This window comes from Myotis nattereri (assembly GCF_964212035.1).
Source record: "Myotis nattereri genome assembly, chromosome: 12".
NCBI lineage: Eukaryota > Metazoa > Chordata > Mammalia > Chiroptera > Vespertilionidae > Myotis > Myotis nattereri.
This window is the reverse complement of record NC_138087.1, coordinates 54,372,196-54,386,072: the sequence shown is the minus strand read 5'-3', so window position 1 is coordinate 54,386,072 and position 13,877 is coordinate 54,372,196. Positions and strand designations below refer to the sequence as shown.

General features: G+C 38.4%; 1 protein-coding gene across 1 annotated transcript in view; it reads right to left on the bottom strand.

Annotated features, from left to right (window-relative positions):
• The window catches only part of RECK (reversion inducing cysteine rich protein with kazal motifs), a 66,523-nt gene that overhangs the window by 41,878 nt on the left and 10,768 nt on the right, over window positions 1–13,877 (bottom strand). The window contains exons 2-4 of the mRNA XM_081103664.1: window positions 11,110–11,168; window positions 3,874–3,948; window positions 2,917–2,953 (exon numbers count right to left, since the gene is read on the bottom strand). Of these exons, the coding sequence (XP_080959790.1) occupies window positions 2,917–2,953; window positions 3,874–3,948; window positions 11,110–11,168 (171 nt within the window). The remainder of the gene's footprint in view (window positions 1–2,916; window positions 2,954–3,873; window positions 3,949–11,109; window positions 11,169–13,877) is intronic.

Sequence of the window (13,877 nt, the reverse complement as noted above, 5' to 3'; positions counted from 1 at the left end):
AATGGTTTATGTTGCTTCCATGTAATACATGGGTCTTCAAACCTACATATACAATAAATTAGATTATTATTTACATCTGAAAAAAATGTCAGGGATTCAAAAGCTATAAGTAGCATAGTTCTCCAAATCAAAGTAGGACTTAACACAACAAACAGAAGCATTCTGCTAAAAAACAAAACAAACAAAAGCAAAAAAGTGGCCCACAGATAAAGCTCTAAAAATATAGGGTGGGGCAAAAAAAGGTTTATAGTTGTGAGGATGCAAAATACAGCTTTTTGTTGTATTATTAATTATTGTAGTATTTTCCATACAAATAACTATAAACCTACTTTTGCCCAACCCTGTATAATATAAACCATCCCAATTGTTACAATTGGCTAAAAATACTGAATATCATAAGCCTCTATATCCCTACATGTTTTAAGAGTAAAAAGGGCAACAGACTCTTTTCTAGCCCCATTGCCTAGTTTCCTTTAAATCTTTGCTATTGAGAATCACTCACATTTTAGATATAATTTTGAATGGAATCACTGTAGGTCATAAATTCTGTGAACTTTTATACCATCATGCCATATATTGCTGTTTCCACATACCCAGTGGCCTCTTAGAAAATATTATTTGACAAGCATTTATATTTGCTGAGCCTCTACTATGTACAAGACACTCTATTAGATATTCTGTGGACTATGAAATAGATAAAATATATGATTTATTCCATTATAGAAATCAGTTTGGTAAAAATAATGTGTATGTATATGTATATGCATATATATCTATAATAATAAAAGGGTAATATGCTAATTAGACCGGGTTGCTGGTTGTCTGGTCCTCCTTCCGGACAAAGCCACAGTGGCGGGGGATGAGGCAGAGGTGGCTAGGGGCAATCAGGCTGGCAGAGGAGCAGTTAGGGGTGATCAGGCTGGCAGGGGAGGGCAGTTAGGGGTGATCAGGCTGGCAGGGGAGGGCAGTTAGGGGCGAACAGGCTGGCAGGGGAGGGCAGTTAGGGGCGATCAGGCCAGCAGGGGAGGGCAGTTAGGGGCAATCAGGCTGGCAGGGAAAGGCGGTTAGGAGTGATCAGCAGGCAGGCAGAGGGGTAAGGGGCAATCAGGCAGGCAGGTGAGCGGTTAGGAGCCAGCAGTCCTGGATTGTGAGAGGATGTCCAACAGCCCACAGGGACCAGGCCTAAACAGGCAGTCAGACATTCCCTGAAGGGTCCCGGATTGGAGAGAGTGCAGGCCGGGCTGAGGGAACCCTCCCCCACTTGCACGAATTTCATGCACTGGGCCTCTAGTATATAAATAAAATTCCAGGACATTAGAGGGATAATTAGGAAGACAGGTAAGAATGTGGGCAATGCCAGAAAGATAAATGTTTGAAATGCAAATTTCACACTGTATGACAGCCTTTAAAGTTCAGAGATATGTAAGGTTTATTCCTGTTTTTCAAGGCACCGGCTTTAACTAAGACTGGAAAGTAAGCTTTACCAGTAATCCTAGGAGACCATGAATGCAAGGCTAGGGAATTTGGCTTTTATTTCAACAGAAATGGATACCCTTGAGGGATTTTTTTTGAAAGGCTGGGGAGGACAGCTGTGATATGTTGAAATACTGGTACCAGTTACAAGTTTATTATAATATTCTATCCCAAGAATGTAATAAGAAAGGCTTGCCCGGCCGATGTGGCTCAATGGTTGAGCTTCAATCTATGAACCAGGAGATCCCTGGTTTAATTCCCAGTCAGGGTATGTGCCCAGCTGTGGACTCGATCCCAGTGTGGAGCCTGCAAGAGGCAAGCCAATCAATGATTCTCTCTCATCATCGATGTTTCTATCTCTCTCTCTCTCCTTCTCCCCATCCTCTCTGAAATGAATAAAAATATATTATATATATAAAAAAGGCTTGAACGAGGAGTAGTGAAGACAGATGCAAGATTTTATAAGCAGAGAGTCAAAGGAGTTAGAAAGAAAAAGCAGCCAAAGATAACTTGATCTCCAATAGTATCATTCACAAGAGAGACAATCATAAAATGAGTTTGGTTTTGGATTTGCACTTCAGATACCACTTAGATGCAGTGATCCAAGTAGAGATGTCTAGAAATCACAAACAATTGACTAGGGCCCTAACCGGTTTGGCTCAGTGGATAGAGCGTCAGCCCGCGGACTCAAGGGTCCCAGGTTCGATTCCGGTCAAGGGCATGTACCTTAGTTGTGGGCACATCCCCAGCAGGGGGTGTGCGGGAGGCAGCTGATTGATGTTTCTCTCTATTGATGTTTCTAACTCTCTATCCCTCTCCCTTCCTCTCTGTAAAAAATCAATAAAATATATTTAAAAACCAAAAAAACCCAAAAAACCAATTGACGAGGATTTGACGAGGATTTGAAAGTTACCTTCCCAGAGCTGATTAGTTAGCAGAGTGAGTGTGGAGAAAGAATGGAAGAGGATTGTACTCAGGAATAACCACAGTCCTGGGGCAGTGGTTGGCAGTGGGAAGTGGGGGGGTGTTAAGAGGAAAAAGGTAAGAAAGGGCAAAGTACAGCCACAAGGAGGTAAGTGGTCAATATCATCAAATGTACAGAGAAATCAAAGAGAGTAAGTACTGAGAAAAAGCTGTAAGATTTACAAACTAAGATCCTGGTGAAGTGGAGACAAAAGTACAGTTAACACATTAAGCGCCCTGTCAGTCACCAGTGACTGACATTATACTTTCCGTCCAGAAGACAAAACAGGCTGGGCACTTAACATGTTAAGTATTGAGTAAATGAGGATAAAGTATACATTTGAAAATTTGATTGCCTATGGAAAAGAGAGGATAGAAACTCAAGGGCATACATTAAGTTATAGGGCTATGACACAGATTTTACAATCACAGTAAGTTTTTAAAAATAAAAGTGCTAAATGTTACACTTCTATTACTTACCTGGCAAAGATGAATTCATACAACTCCAAATTTCAACCTAAAATTGTAATCACCAAAAGGCTTTTATGTAGATAACCAGTTCCTAAATACAACACTTAATTTCTACAGAAATTATGTACAGTTGTTTTGATTACGTTTGTGTCTATAACAGTCAATGTTCTAGTACTATATGAGTATCAACCAGCTATATTTATGGGGGGAAAAATCAAACAAATGCAAAATATTGCTTGTTCTTTTCCCATCTTCCCATCTAAGAGCACTGAAGATTAGTCTGGTTATTCAAGCTGCTTACTGGAATCACTGTTTCTAAGTACAAAGACAAAAGTATAGAGTGACTAAAGGAAAATGAATCACTCAGAATTGTGTGATCTCCATCTCCCCCCTCACATAACCCAAGCTACTATATCGTATCTAAAGAGACTCACTCATAGCAAGCTCAGATTTTTTTAGCTTGGTTTATGAGCACCTCAAACACTGAGGATGATGACCCAAACAGAGACATTTTAAGTTACATGATTCAGACAGGCAAGCAATACATCTACTGTATACCAGAAAATGGGAAGACAGGAATAATGAAAAATCATACATTTTCCCTTATCACAAATACAACTTTTCAAAGTCAAAGTAAATATAAAATTTAGTTAATATAGTTTTCATAAAATTGTCAAAATATAGTAAGTACAACTCCAAATTCCAGATAAACTATTATAATGAAATTTAAAGACTACATTTGTATTTAATATTATTTTTTCCTATGTCAGAGAATAAACAATAAAAATGAAAGATATTTTATCTAGTAATTTATGTGAAGATCTTTTTAAAGTACCTAGATAAATCTAACATTTTACTTTGACCACAAACCTCCTTCACATTGAAAATTTTGCTAAATCTAAAGGGAACTCATTAGATGACTTCATTTAGACAAAACCTTCCATAGTTAAGTTAAACAAGACCTACCATTGTTTCGGGGCAATAATCTGGGGCTCGCTGCAACAGATGTTTTAGTCGGGATTCACTTTTTGAGGAGAATATCTATTTGACAAAAAAAAAAAAAGTTTTTGTGGCATTTTTTCATAAGAAATAAGAAGAGGTAAAATGTATTATCTTCTGAATTTATCAGTTGTCTAGAATATCTTCCTCTTATAAATGGAAAACCTTTGAAAGGATCTACATTAAAATGACATTTTTAAAAAGGTTGGTTAATTTGGCAAATAATCAAGAAAATGCAAATATAGCAAGTCTAGACCCTATTTCCTAATGACCAAAAATAGAGAAATTCAGGCTACCAAACTGTAGCCTGGGAGAAAAAAAAAAAAGAGAGAGGAGAAGAAAAGAACCCCAGTAAATTTATCTTAAACTGTTCTACAAAACTGCTTAAATCAACTGACCACAATAAAAAATACACTACGTTATACCTTGATATTGGTGAAGAATTTGTGAATAGCATTATGGCATAAACTTCTCTGCAAAGTGCCATAAAATAGAAACAAAACTGTTTTTTAATATAGATGCTGAGGAGCTGACAGTTCACTCACAGGCTACCTGGCTCACTTCCAAACAGAACTTTAGTTAATGAAATTAACTATTTGATGTCTAAGTAAATTATAAATCTTCATGTATATCAGACAAACCTTCATGGTTAGTTAAAGCTATAAAATCCATAAATGCTAAGGACAGTGAAAAAAGATTTATCTACAGTTAGTTTTAGTAGCCTTTTCCTTCCAAACTACCAACAATCTATCTATCATCTATCTATCATCTATCTATCTATCTATCTATCTATCTATCTATCTATCTATCTATCATCTATCTATCTATCTATCTATCTATCTATCTATCTATCTATCTATCTAAAAGGCTAATATGCTAAGTGTCCATCCAACCAGTCACTATGACATGCACTGACCACCAGGGGCAGATGCTCAACACAGGAGCTGCTGTGATGTGCACTGGCCATTTACAGAGAAAAGGCACCGCGGACCTGGGGCCCACAAAGCAACACTCGGCTTCCCCCAAGTGGGACACAGATCCTGCTACCACCCCGAGCGACAGCCCATCAAATTGCAGCTGATGCTGCCGAGATCCCATGGTGCAAAATGGGGCCCACAGCCCAGCCCAGCCCGGAAACAGTGGCTGTGGCCCGGGTAATGATGTCACATAGCAACGCCTGGCTTCCTTCCCTAGCAACTAGCCAGCCTCCTTGGAGTTTCTTCAGCCCAGGAATACGACTTGCTTTATAGCTAGATGGGAACATTTACACTTTAACCAAGTGTCTGTGAAGTGTTTTCTCATGCCTCATCTCATTTGATCCTCACAGAAGTCCTGGAGTAGGTAGGTAGGAGACTCGGTGGAATCCTATTCTCTTTCCATTAGCCAGAAAATGGAGATTTAGAAAGCTTAGAAACTTGACCTGACTGAAAAGAAGAAGTGGTGGACCTTGAAAATGACTTCAGGTTTTCTCACTGAGTCAAACACTGCTGCAGTTAAATCTTTTCCTCTTTGTTCTCCCTGTGTGATCTACAATAATAATCTGCTTCGTGTTGATATTTACTGCTGTGTTGCTGATAATTACCTAAAAGAGAAGTTGGGGTGCTTCATTGGGCTGGAAAAAGTTAAGCTAAATCAGAACGCAGGTCTAATTAAGCAAGTTTATTTTATATCTATAAAAGGCTAAGTTGATTTGTGCATGAGCGATACAAAGCTTTTGCTGGCGTCATTCGCACAAGTGTGTTTTGATCTGTCACTGTCAATCGTGAATTTGGTTGACGCTTCTATTATAGAGAAAGGGCGAATAGTGATATTAAAATATTTCTTCTAATTAATTTCCTTTCAATGTGCATGAATTCATGCACTGGGCCACTAGTAATTAATAAGTGAAGAGAGCTAGAATACTGCCATTTTGCAACCCCTAGTGACTTAATGCATTTAGGTGATTATCAATGATGACTGATAATATTATAAAAAAAGACAACCAGATACAATACTATTTATGAGGAAGACTTAAACAAAACCTAACGTGAATCTGGTCAAACCTCTGGATGTGTTTCATAAGGTAGCTGGTAGCCATGTGTGGTTATTTAAATTTAAACTAAAATCATTACAATTAAATAAAATTAAGAATTCAGTTCCTCAGTCTCTTTAATCATATTTCAAGTGTTCACTTGGCACACGTGGCTAGAGGCTACTGAACTGGATCACAGATATAGAATATTTTCATCACTGTATAAATTTCTATTGAACAGCTCTGCTTTAAATCTACCTACTAATTGCTAAGAAATAGAGAGAAAAGAGAAACACGTTAAAACCATGGGGATGTGAACAACATGATTCAGACCGTGGGAAACACTACAGAATAAATTACCAGATTTGTTCATCAAATTGTAAGAAGAAACCCATATATCAAAAGAAAAGATATATATAACCAAAAGATATATAACCAATATTTTCCTTGGATTCTGATTCAAATTAAAAATAAACTTACCCTATATAATAAAGATGTAATATGCAAATGGTCTTTATGCCAGGAAGCGTACCAACCAACTGTGTAATGACCAGAACACGGATCAGCAGGAGGGTGGGGCAGTGAGCTACAAGTGGGCAGCGGAGTGCTACAGGAGGGGGCAGGGCAGCAAGCTATGAAGGGGAGGCGGAGGGAGATATAGGAGGGTGGGGCAGCAGGCGGAGAGCTACGGGAGGGCAGCAGCAAGCTACTGGCTACAAGCAGGTGGCGGAGAGCTACAGGAGAGGGCAGGGCAGCAAGCTATGAGGGGGAGAGGGAGTGTGGGAAGCTATAGGAGGGCAGGGTAGCGAGTGGAGAGCTACTGGAGGGTGGCAGCGAGCTACTGGCGCACGGATTCGTGCGCGGAGCTACTAGTAAAACAATAAATTTGAAAAATAACTAGATATTTGAATATTACATTGTAAAAGAAGTGATAATGATGTTTTTATTTTTAGACTACTTTAATGAGTATTTATATAAATTGAAAATTTATAGATCAAATTATATGACAACTGGGATTTGTTTCAATATAAACTTGTCTCAATATAATTGGGGGTGGAGGAGTGGATGGGTGTATAAATGAAACACAACTAGCCTTGACTTAATAATGCTAAAGCTGAATATGGGAGTTTGTTGTGTGTGTGTGTGTGTGTGTGTGTGTGTGTGTGTGTGTGTGTGTATATATATATATATATATATATATATAAAATTTTTATTGATTTTAGAGAGGAAGGGAGAGGGAGAGAGAGATAGAAATATCAACTATGAGAATCGCTGATCAGCTGCCTCCTGCATGTCCCACACTGGGAATTGAGCCCACAACCCCGGCATGTGCCATGACATGACTTCCTGGTTCATAGGTTGACACTCAACCACTGAGCCACACCAGCTTGGGGGGGGGGTTATTATATTTTTATTTACCTTTGTGTGTGTGTGTGTGTGTGTGTATGACAATTCCCATGATAAAAAGATAAAAAAGAAGAAAAGGAAAACAAATGGAAAGGGAAAGACAATGAAAGGCAAGAAGAATAAAAACAGGTAGAAAGAAAGAAGTAAGCATATGACTTTGGTAGTGGAATGGAAAGAAGTACAGAGAAAGCTATGCTTTCACTCATCCTCTTTTGCCTCAACTTTATCTCCTCACAAAACAGAAACAAATAAACAAGCAAACAAAGCAAAGAACCTACAATACTTGAAACAGTTTAGAACAGCAGAAAGAACAATGTACTGAGCGACCTACTTGGCCTCAACCTGGTGGCTAAGAGCATGGACTTGGTAATCAAACACTTGAGTTTGAGTCCCTGGTCCTCTAGTTATTTCCTTTGAGACCTTGGCAAGTAATTTAACTTTGCCATACCTCAGTTTCCTCATCTATAAAATGCAGACAATAATATTATCTCCTTCAAGGACTTAGTGTTAGCATTAAATGAAATAATGCATGTAAAGAACCTGGTACACAGGAAAAAATATTAAAAAAAAAAATGTGTTCCCTGGGTTTCAGTTTTTTTAATATCTAACAAACAAAATTAAGAAGTTAGACAATCATCCTAGCCAGTGTGGCTCAGTTGGCTGAAGCGTTGTCCTACCCAATGAAAGGGGGCGAATTGGATTCCTGGTCGGGCACATACCCAGATTGTGGGTTTGATTCCTGGTTGACAACCGATGGGTGTTTCTCTCTCTCTCTTCCACTCTCTAAAATCAATAAAAAACATATTCTTTGGTGAGGATTAATTAAAAAAAAAAAGTTAGATAGTCCATCAGGTCACTCTGCCTCCAAAATTATAATTCTATAAAGCAGATTAAATTAACCAAGAAAGATAGTTATTAGGAATATAAATAACTGATATAACTTATTAGAAATGTAAATAACTAATAATAATATTAGGACTATAAATAAGTTAAATAACTAATTTAGCTTACAGAGGCAGCATGTACATTTTTAGATAAGAAAGACTTGAACAGAAGCAGTTACTTTTCTCACTAAACTGATAATCACACTTAAGAAAGATGAATACTTACCCAGTATATCAGAATATGTACTATGATTACACAAATCATCTAAGAGCAAAAAATTTAATAACCAAAACTGTACCCCATTCAAGGCAGAAATAATCAGATCACAGAGCTTACACTCCTGATCTTGAGAGGTTTTTAACTCATACTTATCTCTTCTTTCTGTCATAACTTATTTAGTTTTGTCTTCAAACAAGCAAAGACTCTCTTTTTGAAACAAATCTTAATTTCCTGCACTGACTTACTGACTTCCCCAAATAATATCCTACATTTTCCTTTCATTGCATCCATGTCTTCACCAAACAACTTGTACACATTCATTGACCAACTTCCTTAAGCAATGGTATGATATGAGTACAACAAAGATGAATAAAACAGATTACAATCTCTATATTCAAAGAATTTATAACAGCTGGAAAGATACTGATATCTACACTAATAAAAGAGAAAGATGTAAATTGACCATTCCTTCGCGGTGCCCACCAGCCAATCAGAAGTGAGCATGCAAATTAACCCAACAAAGATGGCGGGCTTGTGGGCAGCGCGCACCCACTGAGCAGCTGGGGGTGGGGCAGGATGCCTGTGTCCCGCCCCGCCCCAGCCTCTCCAGGCCTCTGGGCAGTGTGGGAAGGTAGAAAGGCGGCTCTGGCCAGAGCAAAGGCAGTGCCGGCAGCCAGGGAAAGGAAGGCCTATTCTTGCACGAATCTTCGGGCAGCAAGCCTCTAGTATATATATATAAACAATACATTTTTGCAAACTTGAAATATTACATAATAAATTTAAATGTAAAAAAAGGTTTTAAATCTCTGCACTATGACTTTTGAGCCCCACCACCCCAGTCAGTCAATCTAGAAATATTTATTGAGAGTTTTCATGTGAGGCACTAGTCTAAGCAGTGAGTGAGAGATTCAGCATAAACAAAGCAAACAAAATCCCTTCTCTAGAGTATCTCTCCTAATTTTTCTTTTAAAAATTAAGGGCCTTTTCTCAGATCACAAACTCCTTGACATCTGATACCTTCTTTCGTTGACTATTATAAAACACCAGCCCTAACTTATCTAAATTCAAATTCTAAAGTTTTAATTCCAAATTTCCAAATGTCTTCACACAGTGGTTTTCACTGATGATTCAGCAACTCACCTTCCCCTCCCCTCCCCGTCCCCAAAAGAAAATTTTCCCAACCTCCCATAACCGTCAGGGATACTACTATTCATTCCAACTTAAAACCTAAATGTCATCAAGACTCCATACTTTCTTTATTCTCTACTGAAGAAATAATTATTCCTTACTCCGGGTATTTCCTTTCATTTTGAGTGAGCTCTGCTAGTTTTAGCAGCCTGGCTTCTCTCCACATGGCTCACTCACTCACGCCTCCAAGTGACTGTGAAGACTGACTAGCTGAATGACTTACCCGACTGCTGAGTTTGGTAGAAGAAAGTGAACATATGTAACCCAGACCTTACTTCTCTCCCCATCTGGGAATAAATCTAATTCTGCAGTTTAGTGTGTACCTGGAGATAAAAGTTACATTCAACACTTGTGTAACTACTAATAAGAGCAATATCTAGGGTCCAATTTGCCTTATTTCTTTGCCTAATTTCTCAATTAAAGTGAAACTAGGTCAGGGAAGAATGTTCTATATTAGGGTAACTACAGTATTCATTTAATTTACTAAGTGATAGAATTTCCAACATTTCTGAGTTTAAGAAATTAGAATTTGCCTGTTACAAGTGGCTCATAAAAATCATTCACCCTATTAGAACACCTAGTGGAAAAAAACAAGAAGAAACAAAGCAAAAAGTCAGGAAAGCAATGTTTCCAAAAGTAGCAGAGCTTTTAAAAACTCCCTTATGGTGACAGCATCAAAGGGCCATTTTTGCTTTTAAAAGCTATTTTTCTGGCAATAAATTTGTAGAAAACTTAATCTGCTATAGTGTTTCAACATGAATTCTGAGGCAAGCCAAGTCACTGTCTTGTTTTATAATTAGAAAGTATTTTGCAAAAATCTTTCTAAATTCATAATATTGCTTGAGAGTACTTTTAATCCCAGTTAGATAGCTTTCTTGGTTTTAGGCAGTGACAAAATCCAGGTAATTACTTGAGAACTCCAAAAGGTGATAGAGGCCATTACTTCTCAAGCACTAAGGCTAAAACTACACAACCAAGATGATGAAAGAAAGGGAAGACTTTAAGACTTTAGGTATTGTCTCAGTAAAACTCGCCTGAAAAGGCTCAACAAGAAAAATTAAAACCTACAGAAAAGTTTCAAAAGTTGTACAGTGAACATCCAGTCTTCATGTAGATTGGCCCACTATTTTGTAACATATGGTTTAACTTTCTGCATAAACACATATATTACTATTATTTTGATGAAACATTTTAGAATTCATTGCAGACACAACATTCATTCCTAAATTCCAGCATGCATCTCTTAAGAACAAGGTGGAAAGGCTGCTCCACCTACCTGGCCACAATACAATCACCAAATTCTGGTTCAGAGCAAGCACTGATCCAATATTATTATAGTCTATATTCAAATTTCACCAATTTATCCCAATAATGTTCTTTTTATAGCAATCTTTTAATTCCAGGATCCAATCCAGGATCATGCATTGCATCCATTTATGTAATTATAAACAATTACATAACTAATACCCTCTAGAATTATTATGTACACTTACCTGTTCACACACATCATGGCACATTTGGTTATCCTTGGAATGATCACAACACAATGCACCTAGGAAGAAAAAACAAATACCCAAAGTTGCCCACTTTAAATAAACAAAATAATTAAGCTAAATTGAATGGTTACAACAAACAATTTATTCAACAGATTATTATTACTCATTTTAATTCAACAAAACTTTACTGTGTATCTAGTAGAAGCCAAGGACAATGCTCGGTTGGTTCTTGCCCTCAAAAAGCTTGTAGTCTCATAGGAGAGATTGTCATGTAATAATAGCTAATGCACTGTGTACTTTCCATGTGCCAGAATTTTACTAAGTTTGCTTTATGCATTATCTTTTTTAAAAAAATATATTTATTGATTTTTTACAGAGAGGAAGAGAGAGAGATAGAGTTAGAAACATCGATGAGAGAGAAACATCGATCAGCTGCCTCCTGCACATCTCCTACTGGGGATATGCCCGCAACCCAGGTACATGCCCTTGACCGGAATCGAACCTGGGACCTTTCAGTCTGCAGGCCGATGCTCTATCCACTGAGCCAAACTGGTTTCGGCTGCTTTATGCATTATCTTATTCAATGCTTACAATTGCCCTATGGACTCTATTCTAGTACTATACTTATAATGTAAAGTTAAATTAAAAAGAAAAAAAGAGTGAATTTTGTTTTGGACATGTTAAATTTAGGGTTCCTACAGGACATCCAGATAGAAATTCCAGTAAAGTCAGAAGTCCAGTCTGGATTGTAGGTAAGGCCAAGTCTAAAGATCCAAATTTGGAAACATCAGCATAAAGAAGGTATATGGAAATCAGTGACATTGACTAAGGAGAGCTTCTAGTGAGAAGTGAACACAGCATCAAATTCTAAAGAACAGCAATATCTGAGACATGGAAGAAACAAAGACAGAGATTGAAATGGAATGGTCAGAAAGGTAGCAATGGCATCACAGAAGAGGGAGTAGCTAGTGTCATACACCAGAACAGTCGGGTTAGTTGAAGACCAAAAAAGAAATGGGTTTACTAATGACGAGGCCACTTAGTGGCCACAACGTACTTTCTGTGAAGCTGGTAGAAGTGAATGATATTAAGAAGTAAACCAGAGATGAGGAAGTATTTGTTTATAGCAAATAAAGTTAGCTCTAGAGAAGTCTAGCAGTAATGGAAGGGAAACAGAGTGGTAGTTATAGGAGGATACAGGATCAAGGGAAGATTTTTCCAATTTTTTAGACTGGCCTTTGTCCATGGTTCTGGGGAAACTCTAAACCCCTGGAATTTCCTGAGTAATAGGGATGCCTCTGTTATGTTTAGGAAGTGACCCAAGGTCTCACCTAGATATCATCAGGTACAGAAAGGTCACCCACGTGATAAGAGAGTTGCTTTGATCCTCAGGATATCACCTCGATCTCTCAACCTCTAGCAGGACAGGGGAAACGAAGATTGAGTTCAACCTCATGGCCAATAATTCAATTAATCATCTATGTGACGGAATCCTAATAAAATCTCTAGATACCAAAGCTCAGTGAACCTCTCCTGGCTGGTGAAGACCCTGATGTGCCAGGAGGATGATGCACATTGATTCCATGAGGAAAGGACACAGAAGCTCTGCATTTCCTCCCAGACCTGACCATGTATGTTTCTTCTTTTGACTGGTCCTCCTGATTTGTATCCTTTATAATAAAACTGTAAACATAATTATAGTACTTCCCCAAGATCTACAAATCATTGCAGTGAATTATTCATTCTGAGGGTGTCATGGTAAATCTGGATTTATAGCCAGCTGGTTGGAAGTGTGGGTGGCCTGAGGACCCCCAAAGTGTGGCTGGTGTCTAAAGTAAGGGCAGTCTTGTTAAGGCTCGTGCTCTTCAACTTGTATGGTCTGTTCTAACTATGGTGGTCAGTGCAGAATTGAATTGCTGTATACCAGTTGCTGTATACCCAGAATATAGGATGTGGGTTGTATTTGGGACTAGGGATATAATAATGAATAAATGTTTTATGCTCTCTGACTTCATCCAGGTTACAGTCTGATGGTAGAACAAAGTCTAGACAAGAGGAAAGGATGAAAGGGCACTCATAAATCAATACAGCCTACATTTTCTCAGTGAAATAGTGATTAGGTCTGAAAACAAAAAGGGTTGAGATGGGGTTGGAGGCTTGGACTGAAATTGTAGAGGTCTGGAACAGCCACTCTGAAGAACAGAGAAAGAAGGTATCCTATCTAATAAAAGAGTAATATGTAAATTAACCATCACTCTGCAACAAATATGGCGGCGCCCATAGTGGCCAGGGCAGGACACTGGTGGCGTCACCCTGGCCATGCGGAAGGAGGGAAGGGGCCTTGGGTCAGAGGCTAGGGCTAGGGATGCTGGGCTAGCACCCCGGCTGCATGGAGAAAGGAGAGGGGAGGGGTCCCAGCCACGTGGAGGGCAGGGAGGGGAGGGGCCTCGGGTATCGTTTGCAGGCTGGGCTGAGGGCACCCCGCCCCCTGTGCATGAATTTCATGCACCAGGCCTCTAGTATAAATATGTTTCTCAAACTTGTGTTCTATTAAACACTGTTTCATGAGTTATTATCTATCCCTTAAGAGAAAAAGTTCCATATACAAATAAATATGGAAATGATAAAGAGAATTCTTCATTGCAGGACTTCATGAATACTTTAAAATGCTAATATTCATTATTAATCTCCTATAAAGGCATCTAAGTAGACTGATTTCTCACAGCACAGAAAACTTTTTTGATGCCACTTAACATTTTCAGAGT